A 21933-nucleotide genomic window follows, 5' to 3' on the forward strand; every position below is an offset into this window, starting at 1 on the left:
ATTTCTCCAAACGTGTTTCTTGTTATTTTAGGTAGTTATTATCACGCTAATGTATGTTCAAGTGTTCATTTCCCCCGATAAGTTGGTTTTAATTCGTTATTTGATTCTATAAACACAGTCTGACCATCTCGAGCTTTTATTTTGGTACTTCCGGTGACCGGCAGTGTGAATTTGCATATTAGCTAAATATTTAGTTTCACCCAGAACATTTAGATTTAACATTTAACATTTAGATTTATATTTAGCATTTATATTCAACATTTATATTTATATTTATATTTAATATTTAGATTTAACATTTATATTTATATTTAGCATTTAGATTTAACATTTAGATTTAGATTTATATTTAGCATTTAGATTTAATATTTAGATTTAACATTTAACATTTAGGTGCCACATTTAATATTTAGATTTAATATTTAGATTTAGCATTTAGATTTAACATTTAACATTTAGGTGCCACATTTAATATTTAGATTTAACTATTTAATATATTTCTAAGTTAACAAATATTGCTGTAAATGTGGTAAAAAATTCACAATACTTTTTTAAACATTGATTGAAGCTAAATGTGGCAAAATGTTGATGTTATTTTCAGCGTGAGACACTTTACAAACGGCACCCCATAAGATAAACCTATACTGAAGACTTTTCTAAATATACCATTGTTATTACCTTTTAACTTTGTCACAGTAAAATAACCCATGTGTATGTGTACAATAGTAATTACCAAATACCTATCTCACAAAAACCTTTCTTAGTATAAATGACCAATGATCCGTGATAAGTATAAACCAGTCCAAGTGTATGATATACATAATACCAGTTGATGTTTATTTCTTGCTTTAAACATTATTGGAGCAGTTTGACACAAGATCAGAAAATTTTATAAACTTTGACTGAGTTGGTGTGATCCCAATACTCAGTGTTATGAATTATGCGTATTGCTCTTTTTTGGAGAATAGAAAGTGAATGCAGTGAACTTTTGTGATTGTTGCCCCAAACCTCTGCACCATACTTTAAATATAAATAAGTGTATGTGATATCTGGAATATTTTCTGTGCTGTACCTTACACACTAACCAATCGAGGCAGTCATTGACTAACTCCCCTGTTCTGTTTTTGTCAATGGAGTCTAGTTGCTTTGAGATAGCAGCTTCAGTTCCTGTCAGAAAAGTCTGTCTGACGACAAGGTAAAGGGGGGAAAATATTCCAAATATAGCGTACACTTATCCTCATGTTGATTTTTTTCGGTGGGGCTTTTTTAGGTGGTTAAAAACTAACCAATCCAGACAGCATTTGCTCTGTGCTGTTTGATTTTTATGCGTGACGTGGGGGCTTCTACCCACAGGTTTTTGGATACAAACATTTGGTTTATGTAATGCAATCAATTCAATAGAATAATTTAGCAATAACTGTTATAAAGCTGTTTTTGTTGTTGCTGTATCACACATATTGACTCAATATCATGGTCATGTTGTAATGTATATAAACCTGTAAAGTGTGACCACATGTTGTATGTTTCCATCTAAATGGCCAGCCCCACTCTGGACGGATATCAGTTTACCTTTTAACATTGATGATGTTATGTGGCTTCGACTAGCGATCTAAATCAGTGGTTCTATTCTTAGGAGCTTGATGTACACAGATCTTATTTTACTTATCTGTGCTCATCATCATAGACCTGGGTTTAATACTGTCTTTTGTTACAGAGTACTGCATTTGTTGAGGGACTTTGACCCATCGTTCTGTGCTCAGCATGTACAGTATTACTCTGAAAGCCTGACAGAGTGGTCCCAAGGGGCAATTCTGGTACATGCGTGTGTGTTTGCGTGTGTGTGTACCCTCATTTGTGTGTGTGCCCACTGTTGATTTACTCATTGACCATCACTCCGCCCGCTGTCTCCTGTGGGCCTTTATGCTGGGAGGAATCGATAACCTTCTCCCTCGCCTTGCCTCTCCACTGTGTCTCTACCAGAGCGGCGCTCTGTGGCACTCCATCAGCTCACATGCTTATGCATGTTGCTCTGAATGGACTTACAAATGCACACATACAGTATACTGTGGACTTGTTTTTTTAAATGCTCAATTGTAAGAATTCTAACAGAGAAAGGGACCACAAATAAGCTATAGAACTAGCTGCAATACACACACACACACACACACACACACACACACACACACACACACACACACACATTCAAGCCCCCCCCTACCTGACTCTCTCCCTGACATTAGCCGAACAGAGACCATTACTGCCAGGTAATGGGTGAATGTCACAATAGCAGGATGTCATAAAGCTCTGGAGTGGTCTAATGGGTTTTGTTCAGGTTGAGGTGACACATGCACACACTCGCACATGCACGCATACAGACACACACTCTTACAGGAAACTATCTTCCTATGTGCTTGATGCATTTACTTATCACATCGCAGCCCCGAGCTCTGACATGTTTGAAGAGCTAATACAATCTGTTTAAGGAAGCAAATTATGAGCATCATCTGTCACTGTGTTTAAATACGGAGGGAGGGGGTGCTGCTGTTGTTGTCTTTTATTCTCTCCCTCCCTTTACTCCACTTGCACATCTTTATCTACGTAAGACGGAGCTCTACCAGACAAATATTGGTACGTGAGATAGAGAATTAAGACAGTGTGAGTTAAATAGAGCAAAATAAGTAAACTCCCAGGGTCAGTATATGAGAAACAACTAAATGAAACTGGAGTGAAAAAGTTCGGCACAGATACAAGCACAGTGGCAAAAGCAGAGGTTGCTGCCAGTCGCCAAGCCTAGCAGCCTCAGGGGGCAGGCAGATGGGAGAGTGAGGGCTGATGGAGTGATCATATGAGCTCGTCTTGTGGTTGCACAACGGCGGAGAGGAGGATGCAGGAGGAAAGCAGGAGTCCGTTTGAATACCTTGAATCACCTGCTCCATGAGCTCTCCATTCATTTCCATTTCACTTTTTATTTTACTTTAACAGCTTTTTATTGTTGGTTGTGATTTGCCTTCATCAAGGTGTCAGCGGTAGCGACACATACATTATACAACACAAATTGTTATCAAATTAATGATGATGATACAAACTACATAGACAGTGTTTGTACAAAGTTCAGCCGCAACTGCAGCGGCTGTAATCATTAGGCTACATCGTGTTTTTTTTTTTACAAGTGATTTTTTTAATACTGAATAGCATATGAGCTGTTGGGAATAACTGTTGTTTAACATACCCTTCCTCCACTATGTTCATGATAACCAAATTCATCCTTGCTATCGAAATGCTTTACACACACACACACACACACACACACATATGAGCACCAGTGTTCATTTTGTCAGTTATTTTAGATTTAGTCTTAGTCTTGAGAGAAAATGCTTATTAGTTTGAGGACACATTCACACTGGCGCTATTTGGTCCGTTTTAAACGAACCCTGGTCCACTTCCACGGTTTGGTTCGTTTGGAGTGGTGTGAATGCTCATTCGAACTCTGGTGCGGACCAAACGAGCAAACCCTGGTCCGCTTGAAAACTGGGGGTCTCAGGTTCACTTGCAAGTGAACCCTGAGCGCAGTGCACCTTATTTATGAGAAAAGTGCTTAATTCTCTCTTACGTATGATTTACGGACATATTTGTAATCTTAAAACTTTTAAATCTTTGCAATACCTCGCTCGGCGTCTGCGTAACCACAGCAGCACGTCGTAGTCTCTCACTCTCCGCTGTCTTTTTCGGTACTGCTGCATTCGTCTCATGTACAGAGCAACATGCTGGATAGCTCGCTGCCTCGTCTGCTGCTCATACTGGGCAGCTTCTTGTAAAAAAACAATTAGGTTTGAACACCAAATTAAAAACAGAAACCCCAAGACTGCATAAATTTGGTGTTGCTCCATTGTTTTTGTGGTGACCAAGCCAGCTGAAGGGGATGGATTTCTGTTTTCGGTCCTGGCCAATACATGAGCCGGGTTTTCTTCTTCCGCATGCTTCTTTTCTTCCTGCCACCACTACATTTAACAAACTCCACATATCCATTAAACAGCTCCACCATCCACAGTCAGACACATAAGGTTGATTATCTACTGCTGAATTACAGCTCACAACTCGCACCAACGGCTGACCCTGTTCTGGTGTGAGTGTTTTTGCTGACTAGCAAAACACCCTGGTGCAGACTATTTGCTGAAGTTTACCAGCCTGTTGCTCATGCAGTATTACAAGCACGGCTGTTCTCAGCATTCAATGTCCGATAGTCAACCATGAACATTTTCGTCCCGTCTCTTCTTGTCAGTGAAAGTGAAGCATAGATTTGTCTTAATTTTTATTATCAAGATGTATTTCTAGCTCCTCATTGTCTCATTTTCATCATGGATAAAAGGTTGTTGATGAAAAATGTTTGTCATAGTTTTCTTCAACGAAATTAACACTTAACAGCACTGGTCCAAAAGATCAAGACATGTTCCTCCAAGTAAGAGCTTACCTGACACTTTAGGAGTAAACACACATACCAGTTATTCCCAGTGTAAATGAAAATGTAGGACTATTTTACCGTGTAACATTTGACATTATTTTTTCTTTGTTCCTTAAATGAGAAACGAGTTTTGCAGAAAAAAATGTGTTGATAAGTCTCGAAGTCCATTTTAGAAAAAAAGTTTTCATAGTGGTACCAAGACTTACCACTATTGTGTAAGTAGTCAGTTGGTATTGTGTTAGCACTAATATTGACAAACAGGCAACATCGAGCATTTGGCTAAAGACAGGCGTTAAAGGAATACTTCACTTCCCCAAATATCCATTTGTATATCAATTACTCACCTTTGTCACATTGAATTTGTTAAGAAAACGTTGTTTTAATCACATACCTTCATGGTGAACGAAGAAACGAAAGCATGCTTGATGAACTGAAGTCATAGGGTCCCCTTTAAACAACAGCACAACATCAAAACACTCAGAAAAGCTCAGTTGGATTCTTCTTTCACTGTGGAGGCATGTGAGAAAAACAAGCTTTCTTCACAAATTTAAAATAACACTGTGCCAGTATTTGATATACAAATGGTCATTTGGGGAGTGAGGAATTCCTTTAAGGACTCAAACGTGTCAAGCATTAGCTTTCTGGTTCAGTAGCTGCCAGTCATTCCCATTGAGATTATTTTAAAAGTACACAAAGTTTTAAGGATTCATACTAGAAGTGTCAACATCACAGGCATGAGTGGGAGAAATAATACTTTAGAAAAAACAGGGAGGCAAGTAAACAGTAAAACGGTGTGATCTGCCATGAGTTTGACAGTATTGTTTTATAACACGGTTCATCCAGGGTTCAGTGGAGAGCTGCAGCTCAGCTGACTCTTCCAAAGTTCACTCACTGCCAATTCCCTCTGCAGTGCAGTCCTGACTTCCTCTTTCTCTTCTATTTAACCAAATTTGGTGTTTTTCTTTATTTTATTCACAGATCACACACAAGTACTTGTGTTCTGGCAAGGTTCTGAGGGGATGCATATCAACACAACTTTCTAGTCATGGCTTTTCTAGTCATTAAGTGTGTAGTCTGCTGTGTCCAGCCCTACACAACTGTTCGGGCTGTGCCTCTTTGTGACTTAAAGTTGCAATAACCATGGCATATAAACATGTCATATTGTTTTAATGTTTTATGCTTCTGGAAATACTGTCCATATATTATTATTGATTTTCAGATTTTAAATTTTAGACTTCAAGGAACAAATCACTGCACTCACGACCAGAGTATGCCAAGGTGCCAGAAAACCACGTGTAAACTTGTGTAAAAATAGGATCTGCACACTTGGATCAATGCAAGTATCTTGATATACTTGCATTGATCCAAATGTGCAGATCCTATTTTTACACAAATTTTAGACTTCAAAAAAATTATCTGTACTCTAGTAAACACATCTGTTTTCCATTGTTGTATAGTTGCAAGATATGTTAATTACATTCAAAGTCTACAGTGTAGCAACGCCTTCTTTTTCATGTACTCATTGCCTACATTTACATGAACAAAATATTCCGTTTTTTACCCATATTCCCAAAAAGACAACATTCCTATGAAGCTGTGTACATGGCTAATGAAAATGAGTATTCCACTAATATACCCATTTGCATGCAGTTGAGTATATTTCGATTAACGTGTGCTAACATGTTGTTTATCACATTAAAGTATGGAAAAGTGGAATGGCAGGAACCACTTGCCATTTTGCTGGTAATGCATTAAGATATGATTTTTTTTCATAGTTTTCCACCAGTGGCGGGCTTGTTTGACATTGTGACAGCAAAGAATTTTTCTTTCATTCCTTTAATTGCTTTCTGGAAAAGGTTGATGTTGCCATATTTACGCTACGCATATCCAAAAACCTGATAATATTCAAGTCGTTTGTGATGTTTAAAAGTAGTCGTGTCTCTGCCTCTGACTAAAAATGTGGGCTTTATGCTCTTCGAGCATAAAAGGCCTAATTTGGAATATCCAGCAACCTCTCTTTTTGGCAATAGTCAAATATTATGTTTGCATGTAAACATAGTCACGTATCTTTAGCTTTCTCTGCATTCATATGGATTGACTTTGCTAATATCACATGCTAAATGTTGTATGCATGCAATTATATACACTCTACACGTATATTAACTTTACATGTCTGTGTAGGTGTGTGTGGGTACATGCATTTCAGAGTGTGTGTAAATTGATTATAAGCTAAAGAGGAGCTGATTAGCACATGTTGACATTAACAGTGGAATCCATCACTGAAGCCTAACGTGGCTGACCTTTGACATAGACGATCCTTTGGGCCTTCCTGTCAATATGATGAATCAGTGGCAGCTACGTGTGAGCAGGAGGGGGTGGCATGGGAGACGGGTGTGCTTTTCTTTATAGGAATATTGCAGAATGACTGCTAATGATGTTTTTCTGGCGTCGACATGTTTAACACTGTCATTACTCCTTTCTATCGTTCACATGTTCATCCTACTCTCACATCACCTGACGGAGCTGTTGATACACCAACAGACAGGATGTCATAGTCAGTTCCTCCTGGGACTGTGAAATGTTTAATTTAGCATAAAGATAGATGCTCACACACATACACACACACACTGCACATGTGCCGTCTCCACTACACACAAACATATCCTCTTTCTCTTTCAGGTACAGAGATAAAGAAGCTGCGTGCGTCAGTCTGTTGTGACGTTTATTCACCGCATCATCATTGCATTTCACCAGAAAAGATGAACAAAGAATTCTTATCTCCGTCTCTATCTCCTCTTCTCCAGTCTTCAGGCACCAGCGTGGTAGTGGACATCGCGGTGATGGGTGAGGCACACGGTCTGATCTCAGACCTGCTGGCAGACCCCTCGCTGCCCCCTAACACCTGCAGCTCTCTGAAGGCCGTCAGCAACCTCCTCAGCACTCAGATCAGCCTCCAGCCACTCCACCGGCCTCGTGTCCCTGCAGACACACACACCTACTCTGACTCCGAGGACGGGCCGGAAAAAGCAGAGAGACTGGCCATTCCAAAGGTAAATGTTTGTCTTCTTTAAAAAATGTGTTTTAGTTCATTCTTGTGTCTGTGGTTAGGTGTATGAGCTGATATCCCATGGCTGAACCACATTTTCAAATCACATAAGTTCACTCAGCAGCTAATAGAAAGCATTGATTCGGGGCACCCAGTACCTCAGTGGGGACAGTGGACATCCCATGTATAAAGGCAATGTCCTTGTCGCAGTGGTCGAGGGTTTGATTCCAGCCTGCGGCCCTGTGCTGCATGTCATCCCCTGTCTCTGCCCCCCTTTAACCTCTCATACTGTCCTATTGATTAAAGGTAAAAGCCAAAAAAATGAAAGCATTGATTTGCTGTCCAAAAGGACTTCAAATGACAGTAATTGTGTTCCATCACATCTACAGTCTGTTGCACAGGGCTGATTAAAGAACCAGACATTGACTGTTGTGTTGCCTCACGTTGCCTGTGTCCCAGGCGAAACTTTGCACATGAACACCGCAAAGCCTACAGCCAATGGTCAACTAGCACATACGCTCTATGCCCATGTTCGTCATTCAAAAAGGGAAACCGCAAAACTGAAAGGTCGAATTCAAGATGCTGCTTAGCCAGTTAGCACATTAACAACACAACCTGATATTGAAAGAACAAAGAATATTTACTTTTCACTAGCAAACAATTACTAACTGTAAAGTGCTCAATTGCTAAAAAAAATAATCTTACCTACTGTAACAAGTTGGTTTTAAACTCACTCTCTCTTGACTTTAGCCGTTTCTTTGCTTTCCTTACTCCCGTTTCTCTTCACCTGCAAGAACTGAGCTGAACTGCCCGTCAGTGATTTCATTCAATCTCTGATGGCGATTCAACAAGCTGAATCAGCCTAACAACAGGTGACAAGGGCCGACTAATGTCAACAATGCGGGACTGCAATAACTAAAGGCCCTGACACACCAAGCCAACAGTTGCCCGTCGGTGAGCGTCTGTCGCCCTAGTTTTTGCGGTGTGTCCCGCACCGTCGGCGGCTTTTCGGCCGACTGAGCATATTGAATCGGCGGTGGAGCTTGTCAGTCAGAGAGATCACTCTGATTGGCTGTTCAGGTTTTATTTCCTCGCCCCTGTAGCAAGTGAATCTGCCTGTAGTGAAACCGAGGCGAACCGGTGCTTCCTCCTCAGGCTCCACTTCACTCAGCTGCCCAACAGACCCGCTGCTTCTTCCCACTTGAACCTGAATAACAAACCTGAATACAGATAGATATATCAACACATGGGTCATTAGAAGAGGTGTCACGATTCTTGAAATCCACGACTTGACCGGGCTTTTGATTTTAAGGTCACAAACAATATTGGGGCACCCACTAGCTCGCTTGGTTGAGCAGGCGCACCATATACAAAGGCCTTGTCCTTGCTGCAGCGGCCACTGGTCGGCTTTCAACTCACAGCCCTTTGCTGCATGTCATCCCCACTCTCTCTCTCCCTTTTACGCTATATCTGTCCAACAGCTACAGTTTCCTCACTTGTAAAACGCCATCAGATCCTGTTTTGCCTGAGGTGGCCTATGGTACCAGTGGATGGTGTAATATAACCTAAAAACTGTAGTTTTTCTGTCAACGACGTGTTCATTGTTAACTTAACTCCCAGGGAACACCACACCACTGACTTCAGTGAAGTAGGAGGAGTTTCCAGTTCTGTTTTTTCTCCATCTCTGGCTCAGACGTTGGCCATGGTGTCTCGAAAAGTGCAGCTGCAGGTTAGCAGTCAGCTGTGTCGAGTTTGAAGCCTTGTTGTTGTTGTCTTCCTAGGATGCGCACATGTCAGTGGATGTATAGAGGGAAAAAAATGGGAAAATTGCCTGTTCACTTTTGATTCTGAAAGTCAGAATCAAAAGCTCATTTCCACTTATTTTTGATTTAGAATAGAAATCATGACAGTCCTAATCATTTAGTGATGGTCCCAAACCTGAGGGTCGGACCCCCAAATGATTAGAGAAGATTAGAAACTTAAATTTTTGCTTTTTCGTCTTGTGAAATAAAAAACATATTTTCACCTCCCCGACCTCTAGAGATTGCATTTTGGTTGAACTGCGTACAACTCACTTTAATACTTGCAGCGTGGGTCATGATGAGTAATCACTTCATTCTAACAGAATGAAGTGATTACTCATCAATCAACACAGCAGAACATGTGATATTGTCCTTTTCATTACAAGCGTTCTTCATCTTTGGCAAAACCTGGTGCCTACATTACCCACAATGCACCACCAGTGCTCACAGTGCTGTCAGAAATTCAGGTGCATTATGTGATATGAACAGCCTCTACGCTTACTCCTCACCCAGATTTATCAGATTTACTCAGCTCCCTCTGGAGCCTCAAAAGGACTTCTTGCAACTTTTGTTTGTTACATATTTGTGGAGGAGCACTCCACAAGACCTTGATGTGTCAAACTGGTGGAGTTTCCCTTAAAACTTAAATCATGTTTTCCATCAGGAAGTAAATATGTTAAAGAAAAATTGTTGTATGCTGCAGTACATGTCAATACACACACACACACACACACACTGTCATCACCCCAGTTTCCTCCCTCACTGCTGGGGTGGTGTGGGGCTCTAATGTAGCTAACAATGACGCACAGGCTTCAAGAGGGCTTTTTAATGTTTTACAAGGCCAGTGCTTCAAAATGTATGCGGGCACTTAAGGCGGCAAGGAAACTAAATAAAGCGTGTGATGCAATGCAGGATAGCCTACCAGGAAAGTGACAAGCAGCTTTAACGCTGCCTGAGTGCACTCAAATGCTCGACCCATGTAGTGAAACTCAATGAGATGCTGCCTCATTTTAGCTCATCGGGGATTTGTGAGTCTGCGTGAAGCAGTGGGTTGAAGTTGGTGATTCAGCTCACTCGTGATGCCCTGCTGTATGGCTCTGAACTAAGGACAGAAATAGCGGTTACATAAAGGTAATAAGAAATGTTGATGACTGAGGTGCATTTGTTATTTTGGGACAGCAAAGCGCTTTGTTTCATTTCTTGTTAAAAGCTGGGGAACCATTTGGCTTTCACTCGTCTTTTCCCATGGTGTAACTCCAGCAGTGCTGGCTATTTGTCAAGTTTATAGCAGCTCCTGAACAATGAGCCACAATTCTGATGCACAGATTTTTCTTTATAATACAGCCCCATAAGCCTCATATTTTCTACAGCACACCATAGTGGATTATATTTATTTGTCTACAGCAGGGAAATAAAGTAGTGAAGAGACTTTATGTAAAACATCCAAGATAACATGCAGGAATCCATCACAGCCAACATGTCTGCTTACATTATTATCAGAAACATTATTGCATAATAATGTAGTGCAGATGTTTCAGATCTGCACTTAAGGCTTCATTAATGAACAGTAATAATATTCACAACAGTGAAAGCAGACATGATGTTCACAGTGATTGATTACCACCAAATGCCCCTTATCTCACTCTCCTCCTCCTCTGTCGTTCTTTCACACACTATTAGATGCCTTTGATTAGCTTGCCTTCGCTGTTGGAGGGAAGTATGCCACAGAGCACAGTGTGTGTGTGTGTGTGTGTGTGTGTGTGTGTGTTTGGATGGCAGTGATGCGTCTCAGTGTGTGTATCTGCCGATGAAGTAAACAGACAAAGAGGGATGGACATGATTTTCTTCGATACTATGTGAAATTTGATCCTTTGCTGCCCTCTAGTATGTGTGTGTGTGTGTGTGTGTGTGTGTGTGAAAAAGAGAGAGTGATGCACAAACTTACAAATATCTGAGTTTAGCTCATGGCTTTACAATAAAATGTACAGCACTGGATAGACTGACACCACAGGGCGAAACAAGCATGACTCCTTTCCACTCACTATTCTGCCTCCCAAGTGCTGAAAAAAACAAAAATGTCATCCTTCAAGTTTGACATATTCAGTTTTTGGGATTAAAAGGGAAGCACAACAGTTCTCTCTTTCTCTGTGTGTGAAAATATAGTTCAGTTTATTGGGTAAAACATGTACCTGAGGCTGAAACATCACTTATACTTCTAAATAGAGCTATATTATTTATGTGGTCCTGTGTTTTCCTTTCTTTTCCAGATTCCAATTTTGTTTTGAGTCGTGTGAACTGTGTGCTCTTTTATGGTCATATAATAAATATGAGCCAAGCTTTTTGTCAGCCGTGCCTGGCATTTATAAGTCAGTTCCTCAAGGATTTCGCAGGCTTCTTTTGGGGATTGACTAAAAAATTGTGATGAGTGTTGAAATATCTTTAGGTGTTGTTGTTTGTTTTTTTGTTAATTTTTTTTTTTTTTTGCAATGAAATTGCAAGACCAGATGAAAAATCAAAGGCTTATATGATAGACATGATGATTTATACCACTAACGTGGCCACTTACTATGTATGTTGAAACTTACCTTGATTCTTTTAATGCGTGCAATACATCTGGATGTAACAGTCTCTGTCATGGTTATTTGTGAAGCTCATGGGGCATCATGTGAGACATTAAAGTTGTGGTGATAAGTCAAAAGTTGCATAAAATTCACAGGGATTGGTTGAGTTCGTGTTAACGGTTACAAACTCAACATTGCAACAACCTGGAGGGGCTGATATGAAGAAGTATGAACTGTTTATGCAAATTTTAGCCATATGAATTCACTTTCCAGGCTCCAGGGGTAACATATACACTCACCAGCCACTTTATTAGGTACACCTGTTCAACTGCCTGTTAACGGAAAAAGTTAATAAGCCAATCACGTGGAACCAACTCAGTGCATTTAGGCAAGACGTCCTGCTGAAGTTCAAATCGAGCATCAGAATGGGGAAGAAGCTGGTGGTGGTGGTGGTGGTGGTGGTGGTGTAATGGTGTGGGGGATATTTTCTTGGCACACTTTGGGCCCCTTAGTACCAACTGAGCATGGTTTAAACACCACAGCCTACCTGAGTATTGTTGCTGACCGTGTCCATCCCTTTATGACCACAGTGTACCCATCTTCTGATGGCTACTTCCAGCAGGATAACGCACCATGTCACAAAGCTCAGATCATCTCAAACTGGTTTCTTGAACATGACAATGAGTTCACTGTACTCCAATGGCCTCCACAGTCACCAGATCTCAATCCAATAGAGCACCTTTGGGATGTGGTGGAACAGGAGATTCACATCATGGATGTGCAGCCGACAAATCTGCAGCAACTGTGTGATGCTATCATGTCAATATGGACCAAAATCTCTGAGGAATGTTTCCAGCACCTTTTTGAATCTATGGCACCAAGAATTAAGTTAGTTCTGAAGGCAAAAGGGGTCCAACCCGGTACTAGCGAGGTGTACCTAATAAAGTGGCCAGTGAGTGTATATTTAAGTGTTTAGATAAAAGTGTTGACATGCAAAGAATATGCATATTTTTAGTTCCACGTATCAGAACATATACTTTTCATACAAACACACAGGCAAGGCCATATCTTTGTAGTTTCCAATAAGATGCTATTGTTGGTAGCTTTAATTGAAAACAGCCTCAATTCTGAGAATCTGTCCAGTGCACGAGAACACTAATGACATCCTACCTCGATGCCTCTGTGAGTGTGTAAATATGCGTTTGTTTATTTGCATTACAGCGTCTAAGACGGAGTCTGCCCCCAGGATTACTTAGGAGAATCTCATCAACTTGGACTACAACCACCTCAGCTACGGGGCTGCCCACCATCGAGCCAGGCCCTGTACGCCGAGACCGCTCAGCCAGCATCAAACACACCACAGAAAGGTCATTCTCACTCACATTAACTTTGAATGGTAACAGAGATCACAAAGAAATGTTAGGGTCACAGTAAATAATTTTCCTGATTTTTCTCTTAAATTAAATCAGTGAGTCATGGAACCATTCAGTGATGATGACCATCTCAAAGAGTCGGTCCATGTCCTGTGCTGCCACCGTCACCTCCAACCACCTCTACAGCAAACCACTGGGAAGACCAGGTACGTCTGTATGTACAAAGCTATTTGACACGCTGAGTACAAATTGAGTAAGTTTCGCAGGTAAAACACGCCTTTGGAGATTTTTTTGAACTGGAAAGAATTTTTACAAAAGAAAAATTCCCTTTTTAGCTTCACTTTTCACTGCTCACAGTTCGTTGTCAAATTTAGGATTTTGTAGTTGCGGATGTAAATAAAATTAGCTCTGAAATTGATGTGACTTAAAACAGAAAAAACAATAAAAACTTAATTCAAAAGTAAATGACTTAGATAAAGATAGGTAAATACTAGTATCAAGAGCAAAGTACGTAACGGAAACATTAAAGTCAGTATTTTTTTCTCCAGGTTTCCCCCCCTCCAACGTATCACCTCTGGGCTCTCCGTGCCCATCTCCTCCCGTCCAGGGCACGCCTGTCTCCAGCCCTACCATCAAGACATGTTCAGTGCAGCTTCCTGAGCCGGCTGGGCCCCTGACGGAGCGGACCCCTGGCTCTGTGGCTCCCAAGAGCCACCACAGAGCCTTAACTCACAGCCAGAGCGCCCCGAGCTCCACCACCCCTCACTGGCGGCCTCCTTCACTCTGCGGCAGGTAACAGTTATGCTCCTATTACATTTTAATTATTAATATAGAAAGTTCAAATTCACAGATATTATAATGAGGTTTCACAAACATCTGTGTCTTTTTGTGGGTATGACTGTCCATTTGTGTGAAGATTAGGGAATTGAGTTATATCATTAGTCTATGTTGGGAGGACGGGAAGTGTTTCAATTATCAGATGAGGGAGAATGATCAGGATGGACCAGTATTTATCCTCTGAATGTGTCAGTGTTTCTCTGCTGTCTCTCCATCAGCTGTGGCAGGCCATTCAACAATCGACTAAACCACGGGGTAGAATCTGTCGACAAAATGGACAGAATACCCCATCCAGGTATACAGCAAAGTACAGCCTACAGTCCACTGTTCCTCCTCCACACCTGCCCTCATGGTAACACTAAATTGTACATGTCTAACATGTGTAATTTGTCCCCAGATGAGCGTGCTGTACTTTCTTCAGACTATGACAGCACCTACGACAGCACCTACGAGACCAACCACAGTGACAGCAGCGACTTTGCACAGAATGAAGAGGAGGGAGAGGGAAACAAAAAGCCGCCTGAAGCAAGGGAAGGTTGCAGGGAGTATCTGGCGGAGGGCATCGTTCTTCAACCACTCCTGCCATCACCAGAGGTAGGCAATCAGAGGGGCTTCATTTAGTAACGAGAAAAGATGTCTGTTATGTTTTATGTGCTTTAATTTGCTTAAAATCCCTCCAAAGACAGTAAGAAATATAGAAGATTTATCATTTATTTTAAATAGGTTACAGTGATTTAACCATTTGCTGTCATTGGGTAAACATACAGCTCAATAAACAACATACATTTTTTGTAAAGGCTTTCCATCCATCCATCCATCCATCCATTTTCAACTGCTTATCCGAAGCTGGGTCGCAGGGGCAGCAGGCCGAGCAAAGCATTCCAGACATCCCTCTCCCCAGCAACGCTTTCAAGCTCCTCCTGAGGGACCCCAAGGTGTTTCCAGGCCAGACGAAATATGTTATCACTCCAGCGTGTTCTGGGTCTGCCCTGGGGTCTCCCACCAGTGGGACGTGCCCAGAACACTTCCAGCAGGATGTGCCCAGAAGGCACCCTGATCAGATGTCCGTACCACCTCAACTGACCCCTTTCGACACAGAGGAGCAGCAGCTCTACTCAGAGCTCCCTCTGGATGTCCGAGCTGCTTACCCTATCTCTAAGACTGAGCCCAGTTACCCCTCTGAGGAAACTCATTTGGGCCAGTTGTATTCAGTCACTACCCAGAGCTCATGACCATAGGTGAGGGTTGGGACGTAGATGGACCAGTAAATCGAAATCTTTGCCTTCCGGCTCAGCTCCCTCTTCACCACGACAGTCCGGCGCAGCACCCGCACCACTGCGGAAGCTGCACCAAACTGACGATCCATCTCACGTTCTGTTCTACCCTCACTTGTGAACAACTCTCTCACTTGAGGCAGTAACTCTCTCCCAACCCGGAGGGGGCATTCCGCCATTTTCCGGCAGAGAACTGTGGCCTCAAATTTGGAGCTGCTGACTCTCATACCAACCGCTTCACACTTGGCTGCAAACTGCTCCATTGCCTGCTAGAGGTCACGGTATGATGAAGCCAACAGAACCACATCATCTGCAAAAAGCAGAGATTCGATTCTGAGGTCGCACAACCAGAAAGAAAAGCCTTTACACCACTTGGTGACCTCAGGAGGTGTAAAGGCTGGAAACAAAGCAGTGGTGCAGTCCAATAGTGAATATATACAGAGTGGATTGTAAAATGACTTAAATTTGCCAATTTGTTGACCATCAAGTTATTTCACTGAATTTACAAGTATCTTTCTGTACCCCTACCTTCACCTGACAGGACAAGCCAATCTCGGCTGTGGAGCCTGTGATGACATCAGCGCTGGAGCCTCTGATGAGTCAACTCAACAACTGGAACTTTCCCATTTTCAGGCTAGTGGAGAAGACCGATGGCAAGACAGGCTCCATCCTCAGTCAGGTAGACAATAATTAGTGGGGCAATGTTAAAACTCACATGACATCTATTTGATGAAGACATATCAATACTGAGTCAATTACAGGGAACTTATATTAATGGATTTTTTTTTTTTTTCATTTTCTCAATTAGCAGCTCAATGTGGTAGGGACATTAGCTATCAGTGCAGGTGGTAGTAAGAGTGAATTTCCATTTTAAGCCTGCAACAACAACAACAACATCAAAACCAACACTAGAAAATGAAAGCACAGATCAGTGACACATGTAGCGTTGACCAAAATGTCAGCTCCAAAAACAATTTGTGTTGACTTGTGGATTCTTGACCTTACTATAACAAAAAGTGTGCTGTGGAATGACAAGTGACTTGACCCAACTATACATCTGGGGTGTATTCCAGAAAGTGGGTCAAGTGAAAACTTTGAGTTTGCTAACCCTGAGATGAGAGAAACTCTGTTTCAGAAAGAGAGGTCACTTGAATTCTGGGTTTGTTACCATGGTAATTGACTGTGAGCCAAACCTGCTTGCTGGCAGGTTTTCTCTGTGTCTCCTCCCTCTAACAGAGCCAGATATGCTATTTTATTTCACCAAACACATTATTACTAGATATGATTGTGTGCTTACAATCATGTCTCCAAGTCTTAGATGTATTTGTTGATCCAATAGAGGTCCCTTGAATACATATTAAGCTGTTGCCCAAAAGCACATTATTGGCGCCGCAACCAGGTGCTGAGGGTTATGGCAGAGGCCATCAGCGCAGGGATCTCTCTCAGTAGGCAGCAACAACCAGCGAAGTACTCCATTGCTTTTGTTAAAGCCGAAGAGAAGCTACAACAGCGCACAAACCCGTCAGAAGGACTTTGGGCAGCTAAAGGTTGACCTGGGGAGACAGCTCAAATTCCCAGACACCATAGCTGTGACCATGCTCAGGCCTGATATGGTTCTCGTGTCAGAATCATCAAGGCCGGTGGTCCTGCTAGAATTGATCGTGCCCTGGGAAGCCCAGATGGGAGAGGCGTTTGAGAGGAAGAAAGCCAAGTTTGACAAGCTCGCTGGTGAATGCCAAAGCAATGGATGGACGTCTTGATGCTACCCCATCGAGGTCAGCTGCAGAGGATTTGCCAGCCAGTCCCTCTACAGGGCCCTCAAGTTGCTGGGGATCAGAGGACTGCACAGCGAGAGAGCCATAAGGAACATCACTGATGCTGCTGAGAGGGCATCAAGATGGCTGTGGATCAAAAAGGGGTGATCTGTGGATAAGAAACACAGCCTGGGGTCTGATTTACCCTGGCTGAGCGAGGGTGTATGATGTTGAAAGACTCGAAACACCCGATGACCACAGGTTACATCACTGATGATGTGTCTAGGCTGCACCTTAAGGTGTGTGTAAAATCATTAAAATCATCTGCTGCCCAGTGTTTTGTCCCCATTAGATTAAAGCCGAACAATTTAATTTAAGATGTTATGTTGGCTAGGACCTAAATAGTGAATTAAAGATAAATGAGCACAATTTCCATATACAGTACAGGCCAAAAGTTTGGACACACCTTCTCATTCAATGCGTTTTCTTTATTTTCATGACTATTTACATTGTAGATTCGCACTGAAGGCATCAAAACTATGAATGAACACATGTGGAGTTATGTACTTAACAAAAAAAGGTGAAATAACTGAAAACATGTTTTATATTCTAGTTTCTTCAAAATAGCCACCCTTTGCTCTGATTACTGCTTTGCACACTCTTGGCATTCTCTCCATGAGCTTCAAGAGGTAGTCACCTGAAATGGTTTTCCAACAGTCTTGAAGGAGTTCCCAGAGGTGTTTAGCACTTGTTGGCCCCTTTGCCTTCACTCTGCGGTCCAGCTCACCCCAAACCATCTGGATTGGGTTCAGGTCCGGTGACTGTGGAGGCCAGGTCATCTGCCGCAGCACTCCATCACTCTCCTTCTTGGTCAAATAGCCCTTACACAGCCTGGAGGTGTGTTTGGGGTCATTGTCCTGTTGAAAAATAAATGATCGTCCAACTAAACGCAAACCGGATGGGATGGCATGTCGCTGCAGGATGCTGTGGTAGCCATGCTGGTTCAGTGTGCCTTCAATTTTGAATAAATCCCCAACAGTGTCACCAGCAAAACACCCCCACACCATCACACCTCCTCCTCCATGCTTCACAGTGGGAACCAGGCATGTGGAATCCATCCATTCACCTTTTCTGCGTCTCACAAAGACACGGCGGTTGGAACCAAAGATCTCAAATTTGGACTCATCAGACCAAAGCACAGATTTCCACTGGTCTAATGTCCATTCCTTGTGTTTCTTGGCCCAAACAAATCTCTTCTGCTTGTTGCCTCTCCTTAGCAGTGGTTTCCTAGCAGCTATTTGACCATGAAGGCCTGATTGGCGCAGTCTCCTCTTAACAGTTGTTCTAGAGATGGGTCTGCTGCTAGAACTCTGTGTGGCATTCATCTGGTCTCTGATCTGAGCTGCTGTTAACTTGCCATTTCTGAGGCTGGTGACTCGGATGAACTTATCCTCAGAAGCAGAGGTGACTCTTGGTCTTCCTTTCCTGGGTCGGTCCTCATGTGTGCCAGTTTCGTTGTAGCGCTTGATGGTTTTTGCGACTCCACTTGGGGACACATTTAAAGTTTTTGCAATTTTCCGGACTGACTGACCTTCATTTCTTAAAGTAATGATGGCCACTCATTTTTCTTTAGTTAGCTGATTGGTTCTTGCCATAATATGAATTTTAACAGTTGTCCAATAGGGCTGTCGGCTGTGTATTAACCTGACTTCTGCACAACACAACTGATGGTCCCAACCCCATTGATAAAGCAAGAAATTGCACTAATTAACCCTGATAAGGCACACCTGTGAAGTGGAAACCATTTCAGGTGACTACCTCTTGAAGCTCATGGAGAGAATGCCAAGAGTGTGCAAAGCAGTAATCAGAGCAAAGGGTGGCTATTTTGAAGAAACTAGAATATAAAACATGTTTTTAGTTATTTCACCTTTTTTTGTTAAGTACATAACTCCACATGTGTTCATTCATAGTTTTGATGTCTTCAGTGAGAATCTACAATGTAAATAGTCATGAAAATAAAGAAAACGCATTGAATGAGAAGGTGTGTCCAAACTTTTGGCCTGTACTGTACATGCGTTAATATCTGTACATCCACCACATTAAATGGAGGCTCTGCTTCTTATTACCTCTTGCCATGGTGAACTGTAGTATGAGAGCTCCATTCATTGTGGCATTTTTCATTCACCGCACATGAGCTTAACTCAGACTAAACATACTCAGAGTTGGCTGAACTGATCAGAAATACAGAGTTTTCCATCTCAGGGTTCTTTAACTCAGAGTTCAAGGTTAGACCTGCTTTCTGGAATAGACCCCTGAACCTCCACAAAGATGAGATACGACTCACAGTGTGTGTTCCTTTTGTTATGTCCCAGGTTTCCTATAAGCTCTTTGAGGACACAGGTCTGTTTGAGACCTTTAGAATTCCCGTACAAGAGTTCATGAACTACTTCCATGCTTTGGAGAACGGATACAGGGTCATCCCTTGTGAGTAGAAGATCTTCATGTTTATTCAATAGTACCAGTGAATTATTTATGTCCAGCGTTACCTTTATCTGCCACAAGAGGGATGTATTGCATTGTCATAGTAATGAAGCATCACTAACAGGCCTACTTTCTGCTTCGGTAATATAAAGCATGCTTTCCTTGTTCACACTTGGCAGGAATATCAGGTTTCCTGTTTGGTGTTTGGTATCGGAAGATGATCATGTAATTTCACATTAAAACTAAAGATGTAGCTGACGATTACATGAAGTCTTAGAATGTTTTTACTGCAAGGGATTTAAATGACACCATGTGACAGAAGTACTGTACATTTAAAATGAAATATTAATGCTTGTTTTAACCATTTTTCATACTTTTCAGGGGGACAACTATATTTAATGCACTGTAGAGTTGTTTAACTGAGAGCTTTTGCAATACCAGTACCTCAAATTTAAGATGAAGCTGACTGCTATTAATAAATGTCATCTCTTTACCAACATACAAATAATTTTATTCTATCCAGATCACAACCGGATCCATGCCACTGATGTGCTACATGCTGTTTGGTTCCTCACCACTCAGCCTGTGCCAGGCCTGCCCACCCTGCTGACTGAGAATGGGATACACACTGGTGAGGACTTTTAATGCAGATAATGGTTAACATGCAAGAATGTTCCCTCTGACCCATATTCTGGGCAATGTAAATCTCTTTTTTGTTTCCACTTGAATCTAACACCAGTCTTTTGATGGGCTGGGGTGGTATTAATCATGGCTGTGTTCTTCTCTCTCTCTCTCATTGTCAAACAAATCCTACCACTCACTGTGGCTTAGGGTTAAGAGGTGTTCCTTCTCTGTCATTTCTTGTCATCCCTCAATATTATCGGTATCTAATAAAGTCATAAAATGCCCTCAGAAATAATTATAAAAGAGAAGAGCTAGATAATGTCGAGTAGGCGAAATGAGACAACATGCTTGATTTCTTAGTGAATAAACACCTTAAACACTCTAATGAAATGGCAGCATTTGAGTAAAGAGTACTATCAGTGACTGGGGCGTGAACTTTGTTCTCTTTATTGTCCCTAGACGCAGAGAATGGCATAACACCTGGTGCCACAGGCTTCCTGGTGTCTAAGATGAACTCTGTGCTGGAGGACGGCTATGGCTCCCTGGCTGGCCTTATACCTGGCCTGGAGCTCATGGCCCTGTATGTAGCTGCTGCCATGCACGACTATGACCATCCAGGAAGAACCAACGCCTTTCTAGTAGCTACCAGTGCACCACAGGTAAATGCACCAGCATGTTCGTGCAGCAGCAAAAACCTTTAGCAGGAGCTCAGCAGTTCGGATATCAATTGTGATATGAAGAAGTGTAAAGCAGAGCCAATACCAGAGCTCCCGAAACACAAGCTTACATCTTGAATACCAAATTTGAATGTGACTTTCACTTTCTTCCCTTGGTCTTCCGCTGTAGGCTCTTCTGTACAACGATCGTTCAGTCTTGGAAAATCACCATGCAGCTGCAGCGTGGAACCTCTTCATGTCTCGACCTGAGTTTAACTTCCTGGCTAATCTTGAACATGTGGAGTTCAAGCGCTTCCGCTTCCTGGTCATTGAAGCCATCCTGGCCACCGACCTCAAAAAGCACTTTGACTTTCTTGCAGAGTTTAATGCAAAGGTAAAACTATGAAATATACTGTAGATCAACAAAGGAACCATCCGTCATCCATCTAAAGTTATTATCATTAGTGATCTTTTCTCTTCTCCCTTTAAATTATTTATTCTGTTCCTGTAATTTCTCTTTCTTCTAAATTGTCCTAAACTAAAGCTGACTACCAGTCAGTGGGAAATTGTTTACAATCCACAAACATTCCTGTGCACATCTCTTCAGGTGGGCGATGAAGGGGTGGCTGGTATTGATTGGACCAACGAAAACGATCGATTGCTGGTGTGCCAGATGTGCATCAAGCTGGCTGATGTCAATGGACCGCTGAAGTGTAAGGAGCTGCACCTGCAGTGGACAGAGGGGATCGTCAATGAGTTCTACGAACAAGTATGCTGAGAAATCTCCTTCAAAATCTAACTTTTAAAGTTTATACATAGATGGAAGTGCACTATACTAAGTACAGTAAGTGCTGAATAATTCTCACTGATAAAAACTAAGAATCATGTTTTTGTTACCTTAGAATGAACCATTTATATCTACAGCACATACGGAGTGTGTCCTCTTCCACGGCGTCTGCCATGTTGTTCTACAGTATTCAAGAATGGACAAATAACACTGGCTCTAAAACGGGCGATTCACGTTTTGACTCGGCCCCCATAGTTCTTATACACGCTTGGCACACCA

The 21933-nt window shown here is 42.0% G+C and overlaps 1 protein-coding gene across 3 annotated transcripts in view; it reads left to right on the forward strand.

Annotated features, from left to right (window-relative positions):
• LOC117259801 (cGMP-inhibited 3',5'-cyclic phosphodiesterase 3A-like) overlaps nucleotides 1-21933 on the forward strand; it is a 74444-nt gene that overhangs the window by 46016 nt on the left and 6495 nt on the right. For all 3 annotated transcript variants that reach the window (XM_033631541.2, XM_078167127.1, XM_033631542.2), the window contains 12 exons: nucleotides 7264-7509; nucleotides 13090-13235; nucleotides 13338-13447; nucleotides 13790-14033; nucleotides 14297-14373; nucleotides 14476-14672; nucleotides 15894-16031; nucleotides 19479-19590; nucleotides 20111-20218; nucleotides 20671-20870; nucleotides 21058-21261; nucleotides 21475-21636. In XM_033631541.2, the coding sequence (XP_033487432.2) occupies nucleotides 7264-7509; nucleotides 13090-13235; nucleotides 13338-13447; nucleotides 13790-14033; nucleotides 14297-14373; nucleotides 14476-14672; nucleotides 15894-16031; nucleotides 19479-19590; nucleotides 20111-20218; nucleotides 20671-20870; nucleotides 21058-21261; nucleotides 21475-21636 (1944 nt within the window). The remainder of the gene's footprint in view (nucleotides 1-7263; nucleotides 7510-13089; nucleotides 13236-13337; nucleotides 13448-13789; nucleotides 14034-14296; nucleotides 14374-14475; nucleotides 14673-15893; nucleotides 16032-19478; nucleotides 19591-20110; nucleotides 20219-20670; nucleotides 20871-21057; nucleotides 21262-21474; nucleotides 21637-21933) is intronic.

Source organism: Epinephelus lanceolatus, chromosome 4 (assembly GCF_041903045.1).
Source record: "Epinephelus lanceolatus isolate andai-2023 chromosome 4, ASM4190304v1, whole genome shotgun sequence".
NCBI classification, from domain to species: Eukaryota; Metazoa; Chordata; class Actinopteri; order Perciformes; family Serranidae; genus Epinephelus; species Epinephelus lanceolatus.